Here is a 25,956-nt window from a genome sequence, read left to right on the forward strand (position 1 = left end):
AGAAAAGTGTAATTAATTTTGTATTCTAACAAAAAGTGTAGAGGTACCAATTTTATCAATACTGATAAGAATATTACAAATTGATAACTCTTGCTCTGTTTATATTATAGTAAACAGTATCGTAGCTTACCCTTGGTAGTTAAATTCATCCGTCCCTCTTCAGTGTTCGCAACCAATCAGCACCGATTTACGTTGGATGCGGGCTTATTAATTTTGGTATGCCGGCTAATTACCCTGTGAATTTGCGAAGTACTCATTCAAGTGTCATGAATTAAGCAGTGTGTATGTGTGGGTTGCGTTCAACGTAACCGATATGAGTGGCACTTGGCGCAATTGTGCCACCTCTTCGTTACACCGGGTACTAGGCAAGCATGCCAGCTAAAGAGCTCTCGTTTAACTCACACGAGGATGAAATGAAATCGGTGTGCGGGGTATTTATATGCACAGTTGGCTGTGTGTGTAAGTGTGATGTTGATGTAAGACAGTGTGGCTTCTGCTGTGTATGTAGGCTTACGTGTCGGAGTTTCCCTCCTATGACGTAAAGTCCGTGCTTAAAGTTGAAGGCGGCGTTTGTTTGCTATGTTTCCGCATAGTTTGAATGAAAAGTAGTTTTGTGTGCTTTAGTATGGTTTTGTTAGGCTAACGAAATCTAGTTGATAGTGTTTCGTGTTTGAATGTTGTAGGTATTATTCATTCCGTACGTTTGCAATGAAGTTTCCTCGTTGTTTATCTGAAACAAAAACAAAGTTTTGTAAATAAAACTGCACTAGTAATGTTTTTATACAATAAACGCATTTATTTGTTTGGATGCAAAGGGTTTTATGTGATTAAGGGAGGGTATTTGCTGGGAGAGGGTTTTGCTGTAGGAGTAAGAATAGATTAATTTTATTAGTTTATTCGCTATACAAATCTACAATAATTTAGTTTATTGTTTATTTAAGTCTGTAATCTATTTGAACTATTCTATTGAAGGACAATCATAATAATATATCTAGATAACGGCAGAGTATAAATATCTATACTTGTTATCACTATTCCAAGGTTTTTGCAGATGTCGTAATAAGAGCCGATTAAGGAACTACGCATTTGATAGAGAGGGAGGATAGCAGCGTGATGAACCACTTTTTAAACTTCGATGTCCAATCTGCCAATCAAACGTGGAGATTTGGCATTCCCTCATGTAGGATGTGTATTTTTTCTCAATGAGACAAGCCTGCCACAACCTCCCATACCGCTGCAACTCCTGTAAGCCAGGATCTACAGTAGATACAACTATGAAAACACCGGAACACTGAAGTCCGGTGCGTCTCAGGGACATGAATGACTGTCTTGCATCCCGCAACGAAATAAATCAGAAGATATTATTAGAGGAGAAGAAAAAGATTTGAATGAATTCTACAACTATTTTTAGATTTCGGGTATAGCAACATTACTGTCACCCATATATAAAGAACCGAACTATCACCATCAATATAGGTGTACATATCATACAACAAAGGGCATCATAATGCTTTTGTCTGTGTCCTGTTTTTAAAACTATTGATAGAATGGTCTCTTATGGAGCTGTGAAAGATTGACACATTGCACAAAAGGACCTAAGTAGTGCGTAGGTGGGCTTTCTAGCCATCTAGGTATATACCTATCTCTTAGAATATCAAGTCATGTACTTAGGTACCAATTAAGCTGTATACTTTTACATTATCAAGATCAAAGACCGAGTAAAGCAAGTAATGATATTTTTGTTGTATTTTACCTATAAATATGAGCATATTTCTTTATTATATCAGTAAGTAATTTTATAAATTAGGGTAATGGTGGAACACAGGTATTTAATAAAACAGTTTAGAGAAAAGGTTCTTTTACATACATTTTCTTATTTATGAGAAAATGTGTATACGTTTACATTAACATAAGAAAGTTTATAAAAATATTAACGCCATAGGAGTCTATGGCACAAATTTTTCTTCAATTTTATTTTTCCCTAACACATCCTCACATTGGAGTTTCCTATGGTAAAATAGCTTTATGTGTGAATACAAAACAAATCAATTTCACATTTATAAAATTATTTTTATAAACAAAAAATGAAATTGGTGTTAAGAATATAAACGGATTATCGGAGATTGGTGTAAATCCGAATTTCAATTGCGATTTCAAAATACCCGTGTTCGAGTATGAAACTGGACAATTTACCTTGCATTACAGAAAGCCAGTGAATACAAATGTACTTATGTTTATATTAAACGATAGATACCCATTCGTCAGATTGTATTGAGTGATGAAGGTAACATAAATAAAGTTTTCTTCCAGTAAATAATAACGCCTTTACCATGTATTTGTCTTCTTAAGGTACCTTATTTTAGAAGGATTCCAACCTACAAAACAATTTAGCGTTGATTAAACTTGTTAAGAGTTTTTTTTTCTGAATTTGTGAGTAAACAGAAAAACCGTTCTTCTTTTATTTGACAACAATGGAAAATGATTTTCTTTTTTTAAAATAATTGCATGTGGATCTAAAAATTCAAAATAATTTAGGTACTTTATGAATTACTTTTTACCGACTTAAAAAAAAGGAGGAGGTACTAAATTCGGATGTTTGTTTTTTTTTATTTATTCGAACCAACAGTGGACTGATTTTCAAAATTCTTTTATTTTTCGAGAGCCTTCTAACCTGTTTTTAAATGCAGTTTTTTTATAGGCGGTTTCACTCCGTTGTATGAATGCAGGGCACAGGCACGATATTATTATCCTAATCTAATTTGCTATCATCTTAATCTTAATTCCTACAATAGTACCTATTACTATTAAAGACAGAAATAACTTTTAATTGATTTTCCAACTACGAAGCTATAAATTGTCCATACTTCTTTCCAATTCCTTTGTCTAACTTCAATGAACCCCAAACTAGTTTCAGTAGTCCATCAGCATGCGTTAAACAAAGCAATGAGCTAATAAAATAATGTGTGTAACGAAGTGCCGACGCCAGTTCGTTTGTCGCAATCGCAGTCACGCTACAAAGGAGATCGCAATACAATTAACAAAGCTGCGATGACCAGTGTATGTAGGATGGTATCACCATTCATCCCACGTACCCTAGCTTGTTACATCAATTTAACAGTATCGAGTCGCCTGCACACTTCCGACTATCCGATTTAATACTATCACCAAGATTTGCATGTCACAGGATGCATGCTACCCGGGGCAAATGCCGTTGTATTACGTATAACACAGATTGTATTGCACACCAATATACCTGGATAAATTAATTTTCCTGCTATTAACATACCCTTGTGATCGCTTATGCTGTCCGATCAATTGTTTATTTGAATAAGTGAATATCGATTATATTAACATTCAAATTAGGTGCTAAATTATAATACGAATATACTACTCATAGTATGTACACATGTATAGTACCCATACTTACTTACCTCACAGCAATACTAGATACGACTGTTTTTTTTTGATATTCAGGTAATATAATTTAATAAACATTTCACGAAGAATTTTTCAAGTACCGCTGGGGCAATACTTCTCTTGGTTCAACTATTGATTGTTATGATAAAATACCAATAATATTTTAATTAACTACAACAATTTTGGTCCTCAGTGTTAAGACTAATTCATTCGATCAAGGAGGTAAATCTTAAGTATCTAATAGCCGTACGCAGAGTCAATTAATGGTTACTTTACCCAGTTCTTAACAATTGTTTTCGGAACAAAATCATAACTAATATAAGTAAGTAATCAGTAAATGTCTCTGAGTGTGGTAGTATGTAAATTACTTATATTATACAGATGGTACAACATGTTCTATCCGACTAGTAATTAAACCTTACACAACCCTGGTATGTATTACGCCAGAAAACTATATGCACATAACTTCACAAGCCACTCTTTTTCCGTCCTCTTAATTAAATGGAAGGAAATGTGTCTCCGTGACATGCAAGCTTAACTTCATTTTAAACGACGCGTCACAAATTACGAATGTATTTTATTTCAATCAAGACAAGACAAATGGCTCGCTCTCCTTATTTTTCAAGTAAGACGTGTAAAAGATTTTCGTTTTTAAGGAAATAAATTACATTCAGTTACTTGGCGGCCTCGAGTGTTGGCTTTTGTTTGGGAATAATTGATTGCAACACTCATACATTTTTGTGCTAGTGTTTAGCGGTTTGCTCATTGCCAGCTACAGTATTAGTTAGTTAGTAATAACAATTTATTTGCATTGAAGTTTATTTTTCAGTTTTAGGTCTACCTAAAACTGAAAAAGTTATATTAGCACTCTTAATTGGATCTATCCAATTAAGAGTGCTAATAGTGAATTAAATTACCAATACCACATGCTATACAACCTCTAACGAACTCACAAAACTCTAGTCAATATCTGTTCGCAAATTTAGCAAGAACCGGTTACACAAAATGAACGTAAAGATAAGAAAACTAAATTATATTGAGAAACGAATACATTTACCTAACAGTACGTAATAACTGAACTGAATAAGTCGAACAATAGATTGAACTCGGAAGCGAATTCGTACAAGCCTTTGTGTTTGGATACCTGTGGTCAGTTTAGTCACATAATTGACCATTTAGCTTGTAGCGCGTTACAGGTATCGGAGCCATAGCCTTCAGCGGTACGACGGACAGAGCCCGCCATCAGTCGAGGGGACATATACATGCATTTGCATAACAAAGAAACATCTGTCTGTACCATGGGCACTGTTTGTGTAACATAGGATTTGTTTTCGTTGACAATAACTGGAATACTAAATCTGTGTTCTGCATATTGCTGGCTGCCTCAAATCTTGCAGTGGGATGATACTTTATTGAATTGTTGTTCAATATCGGAGTGCGGTTGATTGGAATTTTAAAATAGTAGGGACTTAGTATTGCTGAATAGTACTTGAGGTCAAAATTATTTTGTGATTTAGACCCTAAAACACTAACATTTTTCATTACTTATCTGTAATTAACTACGGTATTATGGGAGCCGTTACATAAAGTAATTTAGCAATTTTTGCCTTTTATATGAATGTTATTTAGTAAACATTGAATAATTCAAATGTGTTGCCCATAGAATAACATATCCAGGTTTTAAATATTAGATGCATGTATGCAGTTGTTGTCCTTTTTTACATTGAATACATAATACTAGTGCTACGCGTGCACTGTGCCAAACTTGGTGATTGTATGTAGCTACCGACGAACTATTTTTTGTATTATAGAGTGGAGTAGTAACAAACTAACAACTACGGTTACTGCGTGCTACTGCGAGATTTTGGGTTTTATCACCAGGTCTGAAAAATTAAGATGAAATCTTTTTTCGTGTTTTAATTTTTAGTTTGAAAATTAGACTTGATTAGTACAGCCACCTCCTGACTTATCACAGTTAACGTTTCGAAGATTGAGAGGTGTATTAGACTATTAGTTATTGTCTAGTGACTGGTAAACTATTGTCAAGAGGTATGTGGTGAAGAATGTTCCAGTAAAGGTCATGTCGGATACAACATTATTATTGTGATTCTGTGCACGTTTCACCACAATATCGGAAAATGTCAATACATATCAAACCCTTCAATTGAAGGAAGATTTCTATTATAATCACAAGGTAGTCTATTTGTAGTGGAAAATTACTTTTTAGAAACCCGAGGGTGCATCCGAATGTCAATTAAAACCTCGATATTGATTGATCATTTATTGATTAAGAGCTTGGGCGTAAGAAGCAACCAAGTGACCAAAATCTCATATTGCAATCACACGAATTTCAGCAAACGACAGTAAAATCATGTCCAACTCTTACACACATATAAAAGGTTGAAATACAGGTATGAGTTTTAAAATTGCCGGCAACAAATAAACAAAAGATATAAAAAATATCAGCAAATTAGTTTAATTACACTGAATAAAACACTGTTATTTGCAATTGCGTTGATGAATGCGTGCGATGTAGCTATATTGTCAATTAAAACAACCAACTGGCTTGGTAATGTAAAATTGTTATTTTCATCACGTGTGCATGGGCCGTGTCCACACTCCGCAAGTAACGAGGAACGATTCATTACACTTTACACCCTCACTTTGTGTACCTTTAAAACTTAAAAAATATAAGAATTTGTAAGGTTTGCTCTTCCTTTCTGTAGTATTAAGGTAGCTAATAAATCTACGAATTAATATTGAGATGTTATAAAATGTTAGATTAATTGTTTTGTGAGTACTTTACATTTTAGACCAAATTAATGGGAAGATCAAGTGACGTCCAAGACCGTAGTTTCTATTATAAAGTTCATTTAATCATTTTTTTTTTCTTTAAAATCGTTGCCCCACATTAGGATTTTCTCCTGTGTCGTGGGTGCGTTTACAAACATACAATTTCACATGCACATGACACCCAGACCCGAAACAACAATTTGTGGATCACACAAAGAGTTGCTCCGTGCGGGAATCGAACCCGGTACACGTTGCACGGCAGCCAGTTGCCCAGGCACCGCGCCAACCGTGCAATCTGTTTTACTCAATGTATGTAATTAATTCAAAAGAGTTTTGAGTTACGATTGTCAGTTATCTTTTTAAGTGCTTCGTTGGGTATACAGCTTAAGATACGTACTTCAGTTTTTACAGTATGTGTGTGCCTAAAATACTTGACAATTAGAAAAAAAAATCTCTAAATGTTTGTCAATAACACTGGTTGAGGTCTAAATCGTAACTGTTCGAGGTAGTAGTCATAAGCAGTATACGTGATTACCAGCATGCACGCTGCTTATATTTAAGCCATTTTATCAAATTAAATCATAGAGTCCTCGTGGGACCTGGAAACTCGTCGTAAAACAGTCGTTTTACGTGCCTATGCAAATATTTTAAGTTTTGATAGTCACTGAAATCAAAATCGATCCTAATTTTAGTTACTTCTATCCTATCATAACTATCTCCATGATTTTATTTGCTTTGGTCTCTTAATTTGCTTGCTATTTATAAATCAATCCTCCTTTAATCAGATCACATCCTACGTTAGATATAAATTTCAACTTTGCACTCGCTATCCCTTTACAATGCGTATATTTGTAACAATGGAATAAATTGACCGGCGCACGAACCGAAGAGACAATGGACACCAATCATGGACCCAGTTTGTTTACTACACAACAGACCGCAAACGATTTTATTCAATCAAATCAAAGAAAGTTTAGATATTTTGTGTTAGTATTATTTTGTTTATTCATGATATAGTGTTACGCGTGTTATTAATCAAAGGGCTGCATAAAGTAGTTCTCATATATATTTTTTTTTACTTAAAGAATTTTTGTGTGAGGTCTTTCGGACATAATCACCCCTCATTATCATCATCATCATCATGTCAATTACCATTTGTCCCCTACGGAAGACAGACTTCTCCCAATGTCTTCCAGATCAGCCGGTTGTCAAATCTACATGGTGGTTTCTATATGCACTTAATTATTTTATGTCACTACATAAGTGTGGGAGAGCCATGCTTCGGCACGAATGGCCCGGCTCGACAGGAGTGATACCACGACCTCACAGAAAACCGACGTGAAACCACGTTTGCGTTGTCTTACTGGAGGACTTATTCTCCTTCCCGATCCCCGATTCCCTAGCAACCCTTAAATTCCTAATCCTCAAAAGACCGGCAACGCACTTGTAACGCCTCTGGTGTATTGGGTGTCCATGGGCGGTGGCGATTGCTTACTATCAGGTGATCCGTCTGATCGTTTACCGGCTTATACCATAAAATACTATATCACTTTTGTTCCACTCTACCTAACAGGTTAGGAGTTTTCACTGCATTCAACTGAACATCAGCATTTTAAGTAGTCTATGAGCCATTTTCGTCAGACCCATTGTGTAAGCGTTGTCGTAGTAGTTTATATGACGACTGAAAGGTTTTATGTGCTCTCTGAGAAACGGAGTTGTCAAGTGTTATGTGCTCGTCTTTGCTACGTTTTTCATTAAGTGGTTACATTAAATTCTGCGATGTTTGAGAATGGTTACGACGACTTTACGACTAAGCTTTAGTACCTACATATGAGTACAAGTATAAGTAAACGGAAACGTGGTAAAACACAACATCGTATTATTGTTTGTCCAGACTCCATTGTTCTAATTGTTAGTTAAAATTATTACACTAAAGCGACCGAGGCTTCTGTTTCAATAGAATGTAACGAGAATTTCACATTATAATTAAGTTTTTAATTGCCATGTCCACTTTTTCTGAAATATTTTTAAGACACGCAATGCAACGTCACGCCTTTTTATCCCCGAAGGGGTAGGCAGTGATGCCCATTACGTCATGTAATGATGCTATACAATGTACACCCACTTTTCACCATTTGTGTTATAAGTCCCATGTAATAGGGGGTGAGCCTATTGCCATATACTGGGCTCAATCCAGACTCTGTGCTACTACTGAGAATTTTTAAGACAATGTCAGGGTGTTGGAATAATTTCCTTACCTACATTTCTAAATTATTTTGTTGCGACAACAGAGACTCGAATGCATTTTTACAATACAGCAAGCAGTATATTTCTTATATTTGAGACACGTACATAAATATTGTAAATGTAAAGTTGGCCACGATTCAAGAAATCAGCAGTTGAGCTTGACTTTTCAAAAGTAAACCGACTCATACTCAACTTTTCAGGTACTACTTTTCTTGATACTAAATCTTAATCTCTATTTTTTCTCTCTGGCATTTTTCCAAATAGGTTGGAGTCATAGTCATAGTGAGTACCAACCATAAATGCGATATGAAAGTATTTTACACAATGTAACAGTTGAGATGTTACTATATTTTTAGTTTCGTCATATAAAAGTGTAACGACTCTCGTAAGTGCATATACTATATGTACTACGCAAACTACCAGGAATGATGGTTACTTTTAAAACTTGGACACATTTACAAAATTGAATATCATATTTGATTTGCAGTCGTTTGACTAAATATCAATTGGTACCAGCTTCATACTCGCATGAAAAATGAGCATTTATGACAACGCCTGCCTAAGTGGGTTGGTTGATTTTAGACTTAAAATTTTTAATATTGCAAAACATGTTTTTTTAATGGGACAAGTCTGCCACAACCTTTCAAAACTGCTGCAACTCCTTTAAACCAGGTTCTACACTGAAGTCCCAGGGTCATGTATGACTATCATGGATATCCCGTAACGAAATAAATCAGAAGATTTATTATTAGAGGAGAAGAAAAAAAAAGTAAAGATATTTCAAATATGTCTAGATTTCCTTACGATGAAGCCTTTTTACAATTAAGCGCGCGTTATCATAACAGCTTGCGCTTACAACTACATACATTTTTCTACACATGTGACATTATTATGCATTACATGTATGTAAAATGCATATCAACTAAATACAAGAGCGCGTTATCAAAACGCGCGTCCAACGCTTGCTATGTGAACGTAAATTAATCTAAAATAAATTTAGAAAGAAGATCACATCGAAAATTAAAAGAATCCCAGTAATACTTTGCCCGACCCGGGAATCGAACCCGAGACCCCTTGTTCGGCAGTTGCACTTGCGACCACTCGACCAACGAGGCAGCAGAAGAAAAAAAGAAAGAAGAAAAAACTTGAAAAAGTTACATGGGTACTTGCAAGGTTTGAAATCCACCCCTTACGTTTGAAAAGCAAACACCTTCGGGCCACCATGACACCATCAAGTACACAAGGCTAATTAGACAGTGAGCTATTACTAACTAGACCAATGAATTAGTAACATACGCCACGTACTACATACGTCTTACGTAATACGGTGTAATTATTTTAATTCTAAGCAAAAGGAGTTTCACAGCTACAATTACATTGGCTGAACAATTATTTCAGACTAGATCAACCATTATACGGTGGTTACTCGACAAACATGTACGGTAATCGGTCCTATTAAGTCCATCAACGATTGTTACATCACTGTGAAGATTGCAACTTTGGATTCTATTTGTGAATTATTAAAACTCATTATTGATTGATTAATTCGTTTACAGTTTGCATGAGTAAGAAGGCAAACCCTTCTATTTTTGATCTGTTCGTGGAACAAAGTACGCACTTTATTTAAATACCGATGTTCATGGCGCTTGCAACAGTGCCGAAATATAGGAAACTCATAGACATTAATAAACATGGTAAATATCCCGTCTTAAGTTCTAATGATATTTCAACTTTGCTTCTAAATCCTATGTAGCAACCTTTTCTACTGTCGAACTAAGCAGTAGCAATGAGTATGTAACGTAAAAAACGCTTAAATAATTTAACATTGTGTTTCCCCTAGTGATACCCTAGCCGAAGTTGCTATTTTACAAAGGGGTAGAAAGGCTATGTTGTCGCATAGTTTTTAAGAATTCAAAGTGCCCTAATAGTTTCTATTAGCATAGTGCCCTAATAGTTTCTATTAGGGCACTTTCACTACACTAGGGTAGACAACGAAGCGGCTTTTCCAGATTTTTTTTTACCATCCAAACCATCGAAATTATGAGCTTTAGGTTACATAAATAACCCAATTCTAATACTAGGCCAACAAATCGCTGCCTGACCGACTGAAAATAGCCGTGATGTAACTGATGTTCTTGAAATAAAATGCGGATCAATTTTCTACAGAAGTAGTATTACTAGTATATTCTTTATCCATGTTCAGTCATGTCATTGATTTTTTATAATGTGAACACATCGGCGATGAAAGAATATTCCCATAGCATCACTCCACAACATCAATCGAAATGCCAATCAAGCTTGTCAATTATGCCTGTAACTCACCGGTGGCGGTGCTACGGTAGCTAGTTTAATCAAATTACGAACTTATCACAACATACTAAGAGCGCATTTCGCTTTCAATGTGGCGTTATACACATGTTTGAGTTCTACGAAGTTGCTACGAGCGCTCGTAGCGAGGCGTAGCGGTCCCGCTAATTTGGCTTGCTTTATTGTCGCTCGGTGTAACCGCGGTTCACGGTCATCAGTGAAGAGGCTTGATTGCAGACGCCATCTTACACATGCGGATTACGTGACGAAGATGCTGTTCATCTGGTTAATTAATAGCGAGAAACATGACTGGCTTAGACGTGACGGTGTTAAAAATGACGTATTCCGATATGAATATGAAATACGTAGGTTACTTCGTTGAAATGTGAAATTCAACTTTTTACAAATATGTATGTAACCAAATACAAAGTTAGCAGCTTAAGAAAAACACATTTCCTGTTATTATTTAACCTCTACATGGAAACGTAATTAATCATGAAATAATAAAAGTGTTTTGCAACATAACCGTTTTAATTGTAAAAAGATTTTGTTTCGAAATATGGTTCAAGTACCGAAACATGTCTAGTTTTATCTAAACTAAATGCCCAACAAAAATCTTGTAAAGGTGAACTAAAATACTGAGCAACAAGTGTTTGACCACTTAATATATACCTGAGACTTACAACAATGTGTTTTGACGTCTAATTTTACGACAAGAAATCGATAGTCAGATAAGACAATAATTCTACCTCAATCCATTCTCAATAAAATTTATGTGCTGTGTACACACTTCACTTAACTGTCAGATAAATTTTCCGCTTCAAAGTTCTCGCAAACTAGATCGTTTACAGCGCAGGGAGCGAGCTACCAGGGGCACAGAATCGCGAGCAGCCTCCGTTACACGTGCCGCACTCACACATACACAGCTCCCGCCGTATAAACACCGGCCATTGATGTATGCAGACAATTTATAAATGTGGCAGACTGGAAAACGCAGTTGGCCGGAAAAGATAAAACAAATCGATAATAACTTTTAATTTTATATTTGACCAAGTCGTAAACAAGCTCAAATGTTACGTCAAAGAAATAAAAGCTTATTACGGAGATAAAGAAATGTTTTTCTTGTGGCATGAGGGCAACCTTTACAACACACGAGAACGCGAACGCAGTCACAAAAGCAGCCCCAGACTTGAACTGAAATGAAAACCTGTGAGTGGAGGTCTCGACTTTCTTTCTAAAGGTAAAGCGCAGCTAAAGACTTTCTAGCTGCATTACTTGATTTATTAAGTAATGTAGGTAAGTCGAAGGAGTGGGCCGTGACACTCAATTAATATTTGATTTGAACTTTTCTATACAGTTTTCTATTTCGTTTGACTCACCTAATTTTCTAACTTACGCTACAACTCTCAATTGAGGATTTCTTGGAACTTATTTGCTGAGCAATTTTAACACATTTTAATAGATTGAGAAATACTAAAGTGGTTTATATTATAGTACCAATCACCTATAATTTATTTCAATTTCTGTTGTAAAATTAGTTGTAGCTTTTTAGTATTTGTATTTAATTTAGAAAAATAATATGATACAATTTACTTGTATTATTATCGGGCGCATCCTAAGTGTACCTTGTGTCTCAGAAACGGGAGTGTCTTGTTTTTCATTGATATATTATTCCTAACAATTAAAATTGTAGTAAAATTTTCATTTATCAGTGAACCAGGTACTTAATTGAGCTGGTGTTGATTTACCTAGATTTGTGTAATTACCAGCCGGACGCGAGCCTTCGTGGCCCGTGGCGTAATCTGTCTAATTGCCCCAGCCCTGCCCTACAACTTTCAATTTTCAAACCACCCCTCTGTATTTCTCTCCCCTTGTTACTAGTCACCGCGTATCTCTGCGTTTGATTTTTTATTTTAAATTATATCCACTTCAAAATAAAGTTTATTTTGTTTTGATGACAACGAGTATAAGAAATCGATAAACCATTTTATTGTTATCATTGGGATATTTTGTTTTGTATTTGAATTTCGTTACAAATAAATTAAGGAAACGTCGCATTAAGTAGATATAAACTGACTACAAATGTCTAAATTAACACACTTCACTAAGTGTTTTAATTTAGATATTTATCGATCTATCGTATAACCAAAATAGTACATTTAAAAATATCTTCTATGAGTAATATTTCACTGTTCCACTGATGTAACCGCGACACCGCGAGCACTAAAATAGGTTACCAACTCGAATAGGATGCCTAGATTGGAACACAAAATATGGCGTGGCAGGAATAGCTGACGGTGACCTGATTTTTCAATCCTATGGCCGCGGAAGCACGACCCTAGGTCAAGGGCAGGCTCTACTCCCAGCCTTTCAGGAATGACATATTGCCTATAAACAATATTCATACGCAAATAGGTCATGCGTTTATAATAAATAGAACGGTATTACAATAAAGAAAAAAAACTATTATAAATAGAATATTATCTGCTTAGTCAAATGTATGTGTTTAGTGACTGCCTCATTGGTTTACTGATCGACAGCTCAACTAGTAACTAGGTGCTGGATATGATCCCCGAGTGTGGTAAAACATAATCTGAATGTACTTGTAATAAGTTTAAATTTGAGTGAATCTTATCATATTTTTTACCAGAAAGTGGCAATATTTTAATTTCCATTACTTATAAGAAGTCTGGAACTATATTTATTACAATTACTCATCTAAATATTATATTAAACCATACTAAATAATAACTATGACTTAAATATTTAAAACTTAAAAATACCTTATACGAATTTAAAAATAAATGGAAACCAACTAAACGCTTCGACGCGTCTTTTATTTTTATTTAAGGTATTTTTAAGTTTTAAGTATTTTAGTCATAGATATTTTAATCATAATAATCTATTTGTCTAAGCTAAGCAGAAACTGTAGTATAAAATTCTGACTAAAAATAAATAGTCGTCACTTAAAACAATCAGATTTAGGTAGTTATATTTTTACGGAGAACAGACGGCATTGTCCGGCAATAAAACATTCATACTTAGTAAAGCGAGGCGGATCTCTACTTTAAAATAACCAAAATGTTGAATACATTCATTTATCACAATTTCTTTACATTCTTTTTATGCTCAAGTTTCAAGCAATGCGTAAATAAACTACTTAGGTACGAAATACATAAGTATGTAACTGGGAAGCAGCCAAGTTCATAGTGTGTAGCTTTCCTAAGAAGAGTCCTATCCTAAAAAGAATTCGAAATTTACTTTTGGTAAAATTCCAACATAATAGCATCCTTGACTCCTATATTTCAATCTTAATAAAACGATGGAAATACTTTTTATTAGTACTAATAATTTTTGTTTTATTTACATTAGGCACATAGATCTTTAATTGATTTTGTATGGACTTTAAAAGAGACTATGACCTCTGAGTTTGTTTCGGCATTTTTTCTCAGAGTAGTCCGATAGGAAATGCCGGTCTTATCTAGTTATTTAAGAGATTGACGTGTAAAAGAGTTACATTGTAACCTATTTGCAAAATAAATATCATTTATCATTTATTTATTATAGGTATATACGTGAGATTTGCCCTAAAGTAATGGCTTGTCAAATGTCTCGGGTTGCTCTCTAGATATCAGTGACGGACTGACGGTTATAGATGTTTGCTAACTGATGCTCCATATCTGTAATGCAAGGAATTGTTCCACTACTGTGTTCTCGAAGATTCTGCTCACAGTACAAGTGCAATGTTAGAACATCGTCATATCGTCACGCTTTTTATCCCAAGTGTACCCATCCCGAAGTGGTAGGCAGAGGTGCACATTACGGCACGTAATGCCACTGTACAATGTACACCCACTTTTCATCATTTGTGTTATAAGTCCCATGTAATAGAGGGTGTAGGAGGACGTTAGCACATTTAAATCTTTATTACGTAATAATCATTGTTTATAGTTTGATTCAAACAAAACTTCTCTATCACTTGAGATGCAACAGAAACTGAAAACTAGAATATAATTTACGAAGAACTAGTGCACGGTTACAAAGTGACTAACTGTAAAAGCTGAAATTGTTTCCTGTAGCTAGTTTGGACTTCGTTTCAAATAATAAATTTACTAACGAAGCTTCATTCGTATGTACCGATGGCAATTTAGTTTGTTTCGTGGTATCCTTTACGTAGGGGTTTGCCGCTGAATTGTCATTTGTTGTCCACGTAGGTAGAAGTAGTGATTGTGACAAACGTTAACAGCGCACAACAAAATTAACTAGTTAAGTTACAGTTAACAAGCCCGCCTGTTTGTGTAAACTGCGCTAACTATCTAGTTTTTACGCTTAGTTCACCTTTTACACCGTTCCGTAATAATTCGATCAAAACTTTAGACATTTTTGTTTCCCGTACTGGGACGAAAGTTTTTGTTGCCCAACGGAAAACTGTAACAACTGCGTTATGTTCCTAGGTTGGACTCGTATTATTAATTCATGGAAGTATTTGTCTCTATTTCCTAGATTTATTTTTGGTTATTTGTTTGTTTTTGCATTTTAAGAACTCTGGAGGTTCTACTCGAGGCCTCATTGATAACAATTGCGACCACTAACCTGACCTAAACTCCTTTCAAACTATGCTTGTAAACGAAAAAAAATATAATTAATCGTAACTTAATACAAAAATAAGTTTAGTAAGAACAATTGAAGACGACCTAGTCTCCACGAGATCCCCGATTAAGGACTGGCTTAACTTATTTGCCGATAGCTCCCTTGAAGTATTAGCTACGTCGCCTTGGTTTGACTTGGCTCCAACTTTTGTTTACCCAGTTACCGATAATTTCTTTAGTTGAGGTTTCATTTGAAATCTTTGCTCTGACGAAAACAGTGTCGTAAACTTTTCGTTTCTAGGGATTATTGGAAACTATGTAACCAAAAGTTTTAAAGAGACCTATTGAAGTTACTTGGCCTTTATCTCAGAGTCTACTCAGACGAACAAGTTAAGAGTTAACAAGTTGTATATTACATAAATAATTCTAATCCATATTACATCAAAATGTACCATGCTTTTTGCTGATACTAGTGACAGAGCGACACCAATAGACCCGAAGGCTTCCTAAGAATCTCAGGCGAAATTTCTAAATTATTTTTTAATAATTATAATTATAAATGTTTCCATGTCTTTATGAACTATACAGTGTTGAGAATGTTTAAAAAGGTAATAGACATGTTTAATATAAAGAGGAACATGTTGACAATGGGCAGTCCGGATTGTGGGGACGTGCCATTGTGAGCGCAAGCGCCGGCACCTCGACAATTAGGTAGGTGCCAAGCTAACAGGAACGTGCGCGCGTGCACCTACAACTGTTTATTCGTCTGCCACACCTCAACAAACAATCGTATTACTTAAAAAATCTAAATAGAAACACTTGAACATTTTTAGGATGTCATGTGCACTTTTTGGTTTTTAGGAATTTATTTTTTGATCAGAGGTAATTCTAGGGTAGCCTTTTAGGGCCCTGGAGCTGCGAACTGCCCAGCGGGTTACCGGGGCTCCGGCTCGAAAAGTAGGTACGGTGACGGTAAGCTGAGTAGGTACGGTGTGGTTTTTAGTCATTAAGAGTCTGACACCCATCTCGTCTCGCTCAACGTGGGAGAAGCTATTGGATGATTTTCCATCTTTAAAAAAGCCTTTTAACTCCTCATGAATTGGTGAATCATTTTTTATCATATTGATCTTTTGTAAGTTCAAACAATCTTACATCATAAAAATATAAAGAGTTTATTTACCCTTGTAAATGCGTATTACGCACTATAGGCTAAACGTTACATTATTTTCTTTAGATGAATTTAAGTAAATGTGTTCCTTTACTATACATATGTATGTCTATTAGTAATATTCTAAGTAGGCACTCGTGTTTTAGATACAAAGAGGATTTTATTAATCCCTTACCCGTGTTAAGTGGTTTCCCATATTCTAAGTATTATTGAAAATGAATATAATATTTCCGAGATGGCTACGTCTGAGGCATACGTGCTTTCTATCGATGGGTAGCTGTTGTTTGAGTTTATTTTTAGAACAAAGTTTCTTTGTGTAGTCTTTCACATGTTAAATGCCAGTTGCTTTTATTGCTCATCTTTTAACTCAAAAGTAAAGTTATTTTTCCTCTTTTAAGGTGCTTTTGTTGTTGCTACCAGAGATGTGCTATGTAGCTATGCTGCGAGAATGTAATAGCTAAGCTGTAAAACTATGTGACCGTTTTCACTGATACTATGCTATGTAGCTGTGCGAGTAAGATGTACTATGAAGATGCGCCGCCGCAAAGTAGCTGCTATAGGTACTCTGCTCTGCACATAGCTACACCACCCACGACCATCTATAGCACGCATATTTCTGCATAAAAACATATCGTGGTTGAACCCGTTTTCACCAGTGCTATGCTACGTGTATAAATGAATATAATTGGTTGAAGCCAAACGCATCCACAACAACGTTGCATAGCACATCCCTGGTGGAAAAGCACCCTTAATCTCTTTTCGGTGACACACAACGTGTAAAGCAATAATGAAAATAGGGCAAATTGTTAAAGATCATAACAAAACTATTACTATAATTTACAGAATGAGTTAATTGACACAGTCTTTTTGATAAAATATACTAGTCTAGCTATTAAAGTGAAATCGAATGGTTTTAACAATACCTTATTGCAGAATTAAAAACAAAGTAAAAGTTACATTTACTTTATTGTGTCCAAACATCCTAATTTATTATGTCAAAAATGTCACGACGCCAAAACAACAACACAAACCACAAAAACTAAAACAAGATTAATGACATGATAACTAAACTAACGTCCTTGTCTCACATTTAATTAAATTCGAAGATGTCAATACTACTCAAATAAACATGAGTTAAAATAAAAATCTAAATAAGGAAATACACATCGTACGGAAACAATGTCATAAAATGCAAGGCAATGTAATCTAAGCAAGTAGCTAGTGGGTACGCATACTGCTTATCTGAACATTGTAACAAGAGATAGAAGCAAAATGCAACCACGAACCAACGATTTACCTCGGCTAGTACAAAATGTCAGAACTTTCATGTTTTCCAACGTTTAAAGATACTTTAGTGAATTTAGTTTGGCGGCAAACGAAATCTAGGGAAATAAACGGGATTCCTCTCAAGTGTTGCAGTTCGGAAGGTTTGAGTGCAGTTGTAAACTAAGTTGTAAAGCCAGAGAGCAGAATAAAGCTATTCAATCACAGCTTGTCACTGTGTGGTACCGATATATGTATATTGTCGTTTCAGTATATGTTACATGTTCGGTTGCTAATTAGACTAACTGCCGTACTCCGAGACATTTAATGGTTACTTATACTATTCCCTAGTAACGATTTTGTACCGAAAACATTTGCTAAGGAAGTAAGGACTGGGCTAAGTAACCATTTAATAATTCTGAGGCAGTTTATATTTGTCTTAAATAACATTTACATTGCCTTTGAAGATAGATGTGTATAAATTAGTGTGTAGAGTGGTAATATATTCACACCATAAGGTTAGGTATTCCTTTTTGATATTTTTCATTCTGTTGTACATAAATTAGGTTGTAAATATTGTAACATAATTCACAATAGTTATTTTGTTTCCGTACACATTTAATTAGTTAATACATTTCAATACCTACTAATATTATAAATAACGCAATCACAAACCTTTGCTTATCAAGGAACTTAATAAAATTTCCTAAAAGAATCGAAGGGCAAACAACATTTCTTTTAAAGTGGCGTGTTGTAAGTATGTGTAATAGCCGGCCCTATCATGTCATCAAATATTCACAAATCTAGGCTGCACGCGGCTTCTGAAAATTCCCAAATCAATAAACTCAATGACGCTTCCTCAGACTCGGGAATCAAATGAATCGTGATCGCAATGGACGCTTGTGTAAACATGGGTAAAAAAGATAATATAAAACAGTTTATTATATTGATTTCAGGATAATAAATATGTATGTAGAAAGATTATAACATGATTGCTTCGTTGGTTGAGTCGGGCAAGGTTTATTATATTCCTAAGTCGGGCAAAGCATTACTGGGCTTTTTTATTCTTATCGAAAATTTCTCCGTATATTTCTATTACATAGGATTTAAACATAAATGGTGAAAAGTAGGTGTACATTGTATAATGGTATTATGTGCCATAATGTGAACCTCTGTTTACCTCTTCGAAATTGAATGGCGTGACGATACGATACGATTTTAACGTCTATATAAATAATTTATACGATAATAAGTAATTTAAAGACACTCTAAGCTATAAAATCTGTCAAAAACACTAACAAAAAATACTTTATGCGACAATTAACCATAAATAGATAAATAAATTATAAATTATTATTATCCTCAATTTTGTTGTTACTCTGTGGTGTAAGCTACCGCAATATCATTTACTTAATTAATTAATAAAGTAACTTTTTAAAGTGTTGGACGAATAATATTCCAATTAACTCGTGTAATTATCACTGTTGCAATTAATCAGAGAATGAAATGCTTTTAATAGATATATTTACTGTCATTTCATTACATACTCGCAGCGTATGAGAACTCTGGAGTGGGTTACTTCAAACTTCGTAATAAATGTAATAGGAGGCTGTTATACGGTCACCGAGAAGTTGCCTAATGTTGTACTTGTTGATTAAATGTGTGCAACAACATCAGAATGGAAATATGTATAGTATTAAATAATTATGAATAATTTTATTTCGGCCACGAGGTTGACAACATGTGGAATGTGGATTCGGTTATTATTGTGCCGATAGTCGTGTCGGCTAATGGTTTAATACCCCACAGCCTTGACAACCACTTTAGGAGGCTGGTATACTGGGGTGATGCTTCAAGGGCCTAATACAGAAGGTAGTGCTCCTTGAAACGGCACGTATTTTGAGGAGGTCTCTGTCTCTGGAGCCCTAACCACTGGCAGCGTCGACCATGCTACTGTCGGTCGGCGCCTATTTTTAAATATAATTTTATGTTGTATTTTATAAGTAGGTAGTATTAAAAATATAATTTCAGAGGATTTAAATAAATATAATTATGATTAAAAATCTAAGCGTTTTGGTTTTCATAGCTTGAATATTAGATACTAGTTACGTACGACATGATTATTTTTCTTGCGCCGGTGAAGTTGAGGGTTCGCTTTCGGCTATTATGATTGTTTGAAATGATTATTCATATACATAACGTATTTTTATTTCTAAATAATAATTAGCTTTTAAAATAGTACGCAAATTCTGTTCCAGTTTATTCAGTAGGTACTAGGTCGATGTTGAAAGGATTGGATCCATGCTAAAAGGGAGTCTACAAGCGAGTGGGACGATATCTTATTTCCTGTGTTACGTGTAGCGAGACAACCGTTTTTTCTATGGTGCTATTTGAGGGTCTTATTCCATGATATTTATGCATGATCAAAGTTTACCATCGAATTTAAGTAATGGAAATGTTGCCGAAAAGACAGGCAAACACAGGTGCGCACATCCAATGTCAAGTTACTCTTACACATGCTAGATTCAAGCATAAAAGCATGCCTCAATTGAGCACTTGTCACTTAATAGCGCTTTCTTACATGCTTGCGAATCGATAAGCGTTCGATTTTTGAGCATGCTGCGATGCGCGTGGAAGGCGTTTGTTTAAGGCGCGTCTAAAGAGGTTATACTTAAACCTACCAGATAACATTCTTAGAACTATTCTAGCATAGGTACCTACTATTAGCAAATATATACCGCTCATAAGCATGCTCGCATGGAGAATATTTAAGAGCATGTGTAACAAGTATGTAACTTTATATTTATTTTTTAGCAATGACCCATATTGTAAGTTCCATATACCATAAACAGTCAAATAGCAACAGAAATATGAAGTATTATAACATATTTTTTATACTTTTTTCAAATCTTCCAGTAATTATGTCAAGTACATTAATAATTCGCTGCACTGACCATGGGCTGTTGGCGACGACACGTGGATTCATTGCCTGTCATTTGTTTCACATCCCAGACTCTATTAACTGTAATTTCCCCATTGACGTCTGAAGTCCACATGCATCGTACACTGACAATAAAAAATATGGAGTCTATTTCACGACACATACCTTACATACTACTTATGCTTATAAATCTATTTTTTTAAATTGGTGAATGTAAATATCGAATCGAATTTACAGTAATTTTATTACAACTTTTGTGAGACATACTAAATTAATGATTATGTTATCTGCTTACTCACATAACTGTTCAAATCAAATCACTTTAATGCATTCATAGTGTACAGTGTGGTCTACAATTTTATACAGTTTGACGAAAACTCGACTAGTTTCAAGCCATGCTAGAGGCTCACGTTCATGCAACACAGCAAGCATGCAACAGCATTTCGCGACACACGACGCGTCGTATATACCGATAACATAATAATTAATCTAATTTACAGTTTCGACTATTAACTGTTCTCTAGTGCCTGTCCATTCCCATAACATATTCAGAAACATATTTTAGTATATCGGATGCCTAATTATATCCTGTTCCAAGGGTACCGTTCTACAAGATCTCTACAGGTAATATATTTTTAAATTTCGAGCAAATCTTTGATTTTGCCGTTATGCAACCGATACCGCTAGATGGCTTACTAAATGAGGCCAAAACGGTGTTCATTATATAAATATTTATTTTAATTACCGGTCTGCATTCCTAACTAGGCCAGACCTAGGCATTTCCTAAAAGTCTGAGGCTAAATCACTATTCATTTGTTTGAATGTCCTCCATTAACATTTATTAGCTCACGTTTTGATATGGAGGGTGTATCGTTGAATTCGTTCGAGTTTATTTTTTTATTATTCTTTTTAATGTAACACAGAATTTGAATGCCGAAATTAGATTTTCAACTTTGTTTTGTATATTGTTGAGTTTATTTTTCAATGTTTCCGCAATGTCAACCAGATCTCAGGTTACTAGGTCGGAGTATGTAAGAAAATACTCATCTGGATTTACATTAATGGAATTACCGAGTCCCGTTTTGCATCGATCCCGCTTCTAGTAGATATAGAAATATTTTCAAATTCAATTTGTTTTTTGATAATGTAAGCAAAGATATCTACTGAATGTTATTAGGACTTTTTACTTTAATAGGTACGTAAATAGAATTTCACTATAAACTCTTACGCTTATTACCTTCATTTACAATAGGTACCTACTAGCCAAAGACCAGATCGCCCAAGGTGGGAGAAGTCACTGTTTAGATGAGTGGTAGAAACGTCTGGCTAGCATAATTTTGAAAAAAAAAATTTTCAAAGACCAGTAACAAAAAATAATTGTTTGATTCTGATTCTGTTCCAAGGGTACCGTTCTACAAGATCTCTACAGGTAATATGTATTTTTAAAGTTCGAGCAAATCTTTGATTTTGCCGTTATGCAACCGATACCGCTAGATGGCTTACTAAATGAGGCCAAAACGGTGTTCATTATATAAATATTTATTTTAATTACCGGTCTGCATTCCTAACTAGGCCAGACCTAGGCATTTCCTAAAAGTCTGAGGTTAAATCACTATTCATTTGTTTGAATGTCCTCCATTAACATTTATTAGCTCACGTTTTGATATCGAGGGTGCATCATTGAATTCGTTCGAGATTTTTTTTATTATTCTTTTTAATGTTACACAGAATTTAAATGCCGAAATTAGATTTTCGACTTTGTTTTGTATATTGTTGAGTTTATTTTTCAATGTTTACGCAATGTCAACCAGATCTCAGGTTACTAGGTCGAAGTATGTAAGAAAATGCTCATCTGGATTTACATTAATGGAATTACCGAGTCCCGGTTTGTATAGATCCCGCTTCCAGAAGATATAGAAATATTTTCAAATTCAATTTGTTTTTTGATAATGTAAGCAAAGATACTGAATGTTATTAGAACTTTTTACTTTAATACGGTACCTAAATAGAATTTCACTATAAACTCTTACGCTTATTACCTACATTTACAAAACCTAGTCAAGTTCTAGACCAGCAAGAAATAACTGTTTGAATCTGGTCCAAAAATATTAGCAGTGGCTTTGTTGCAGTTTCTGATGAATACACATCATATCACCTAGGAACATAGAAAATAAATTACCAAGTGTGGGAGAGCTATGCTTCGCCACGAATGGGCCGACTCGACCGGAGCGATAGGGATGAGGCCGTGTGCCTCACGGAAAACCGCCGTGAAACAACGCTTTCATTGTGTGAGTGAGGTTAGCGGAGGCCCAATTACCCCTCTTCTCAATCCCCGATTCCTCAAAAGGCCAGCAACGCACTTGTAACGCCTCTGGTGTTTCAAGTGTTCATGGGTGGCGGCGATTGCTTACCATCAAGTGACCCGACTGCTCTTTTACCGGCTTATTCCATTCCTGTCTATCAGTTTTGGCCAGGTACTTACTTACTTAAGTATAAGTTAGCCCTGCTTGTTAGTTGTTGACTACATTGTCTCCAATACTCTTGTTACCAACAATGCGTGGTTGATAATGTCAAATATCGTGGTCTTTACCGAGGGATGTTTGTGAAAGTTCGCTTACTTGGCGCGAAGTATGCGGCGCGGCGGGAAAATTGAAACAATCGACGGTCGCGCGCGGTTTACCGGCCGATACTTGCGCTTGCAACTTTAGTATAGATTGAATTTCTTACACCTAGCAAGGAATGTTGCTGTATTCCGTTTTAATATTGCTTTACAGGATTATAGAACATAATAAAGTAAGTATGATTGCAGTTCATCAAGCATCCTGCTTTATTACATCTTTCTTCTTCGTCACACTGATTTATATAAGATTCGTATTGATATAATTAATTAATTACAGGTTATCTTATCGCGGACATAAGCGCAGCAGTCTTGTTAAAATATTCTGAACTAAATACAATTAGAAGAATTGAGAATCTCCTTCCATTTTTTAATTACTTATAAAGAAGACAAGTTCACGTCAGCAATGTACACTGTGACGATGATCAGTAATAGTTGCGCACTAGAACATTTCTATAAGTCTAAGGATAAGGTATATAACTAGTATAGGAACTCAAATATATGGTGTTCAGTGAACCACAGGCTGCGAAACAGCACAACACTTACATTCCTACCTACACTATCGATTGAAGATATATTTAGAATATCAATCGTTTCATTGGAAATGTAAGTTGGTGGTTCCGTTCCATCATTTTACAACTTGTAAAAAGTATTCAGTCTTTAATTCCTTGTCTCTTTTAAAATCCTTTTCAAGTTATTATTGTTGTCTAAAAGTAAAAGAAAAAGTATTCAATTGAATGGTTTTTTATTCTGGATATTGTTATGACACCCAAAACTCGAAGTACCGAATAGTCTTTGGAACTATCTGAGGAAGAAGACTATATGACATAAAGTTACGTTTATCGAGGTCGGTTTCGTAATAGATGACCATTTTTAACACATTGAGACTCGGTGTCTCGCTGATACTTACATAAAGCAGATACCCGTTTTCCTACAAATAACTATGAAAGTAAAAGTCGTTACGAGATAGATAGATTGATCTATTGTGGCTACTGTCAATTAATAATTTATTCGATTTTTAATTAACTCCATATAAAACTAATTCATGATAGTTAAAATCTCTATCAATTTATCTAAACGATATTCGAAATTTGGCTTCTATACAAAATGTGTGGCAAAAATATTTCTACTTCGTAAAACCAATAGAGTAGTTACGTCATTAATAGGTTTTTCAGGGCAGATGTTAGCCTGTCCATTTAAATAATCGCCTCTAATCTACTTGGGAAAAGGCCAGGAGAAAGATAGAAAGTATCCACAAATAATATCATGCTTAAGTATTCTAGTCAATTTAAATGCAGTTGGTAGGAAAGCTATTATTCGGTCGGTTTCAAATTGTCCTTGTAGTCTGAACTATAAATAAGGAAATGTAAGTAATGTCCCTGTTACAATAAAATTTATTTGTATTAGATAAGATGAATATTTGCATCGGGACGTGACATATTATTTACATTCGTTTTAGAAACTGTTTCCGTATTTCATGAATTTTCTTGTCGTTTATCTTAATCTGAACATTGCAATTGGATTAACTTCCCTTCTGTTTAAACGAAAGGATAATAATAATGTATATGCCTTGAATTTTCTCATTTCTATTGGTTTAATCTCTCGCATTCTCAAAGTTTACTGACCCGAGACCATCTCCAACGTAGACCTACTGGAGAAGTGCCACGAATACCCGATCGACCGCAAAATCAAACGCCGAAAGTGTGGATGGATTGGCCACACACTACGAAGGGGTCCCTATCACACACTCAAGCAAGCCTTGGATTGGATTCCTCAGGGGAAAAGGAAGCGTGGCCGACCCCGTCAAACCTGGCGTCGCATAGTGTTGGAAAAATGGTGGGCATCGAAAATTATCGGTCGCATTGGGGGACTTCTATGGACGCCCTTTGCCCCAACTAAGTAAGTCATCAGTTAAATCTCCAAATGTCTCCATTTGACTTAAATATCCATAACTTCCAATTACATTTTGCAAGTTTCTTTTGTAACAGTATATGAACTCGACAGTTACGAGTCTTGGCATTCGGTTCTGTGGACTTACAAACTTACAAAACCTAAAATAAAATCAAACGTATTTTTGCTCTCTGCCAAAACTGAACGTCTGGCAAGTTACGGCTTAGGCGGTTGAGCTATTTCGTCCAATACGATATAAACTAACATGCTAAAAAGAATCCAAATATTTCAATGTAATAAAACACATTCGTATATTGAAATCTTCTATAATAGACAGCTCGCGTGATGTAACTAGCATTTTACGTCCGAAAACAGAAATGCACTAAATTTTTAGTTGCCGTTAAGTCTGCTCCACTTTATGTCACACGAAGGATTTATGTAGCGACAAAAATACAGATAATTTTAAGCTCGAATCGTATTTTTGTAATTGGAAATTAGACTCTTTTGGACAGTAATTTAAGTTAGTTTTCGATTGTATTTAATCAAAAAACAATTAATAAATAATTAACTCCTTCATCAACACACAAGTGTTTTAATTTCTTTTGAATTATTGTGTCTGTATCGAAAAGAGACGTATTGTAACACGGAATAAATCAAGTTAATTTAAAACTTAAAATAAATACACCTAATAGACCATAAATAAACGAATTAAATTGAATGTAGA

The 25,956-nt window shown here is 35.0% G+C and overlaps 2 protein-coding genes across 23 annotated transcripts in view; one reads left to right on the forward strand and one right to left on the reverse strand.

Annotated features, from left to right (window-relative positions):
• The window catches only part of LOC118269906 (sex determination protein fruitless), a 77,190-nt gene that overhangs the window by 43,006 nt on the left and 8,228 nt on the right, over positions 1-25,956 (reverse strand). For all 22 annotated transcript variants that reach the window (XM_050706813.1, XM_050706812.1, XM_035585280.2 and 19 more), the window contains exons 2-3: positions 702-730; positions 131-234 (exon numbers count right to left, since the gene is read on the reverse strand). In XM_050706813.1, coding sequence (XP_050562770.1) covers positions 131-149 — 19 coding nt within the window. In that variant the 5' untranslated portion in view covers positions 150-234; positions 702-730. The remainder of the gene's footprint in view (positions 1-130; positions 235-701; positions 731-25,956) is intronic.
• LOC126912804 (uncharacterized) overlaps positions 1-25,956 on the forward strand; it is a 381,241-nt gene that overhangs the window by 7,347 nt on the left and 347,938 nt on the right. The window lies entirely within an intron of this gene.

This window comes from Spodoptera frugiperda, chromosome 30 (assembly GCF_023101765.2).
Source record: "Spodoptera frugiperda isolate SF20-4 chromosome 30, AGI-APGP_CSIRO_Sfru_2.0, whole genome shotgun sequence".
Taxonomy (NCBI): domain Eukaryota; kingdom Metazoa; phylum Arthropoda; class Insecta; order Lepidoptera; family Noctuidae; genus Spodoptera; species Spodoptera frugiperda.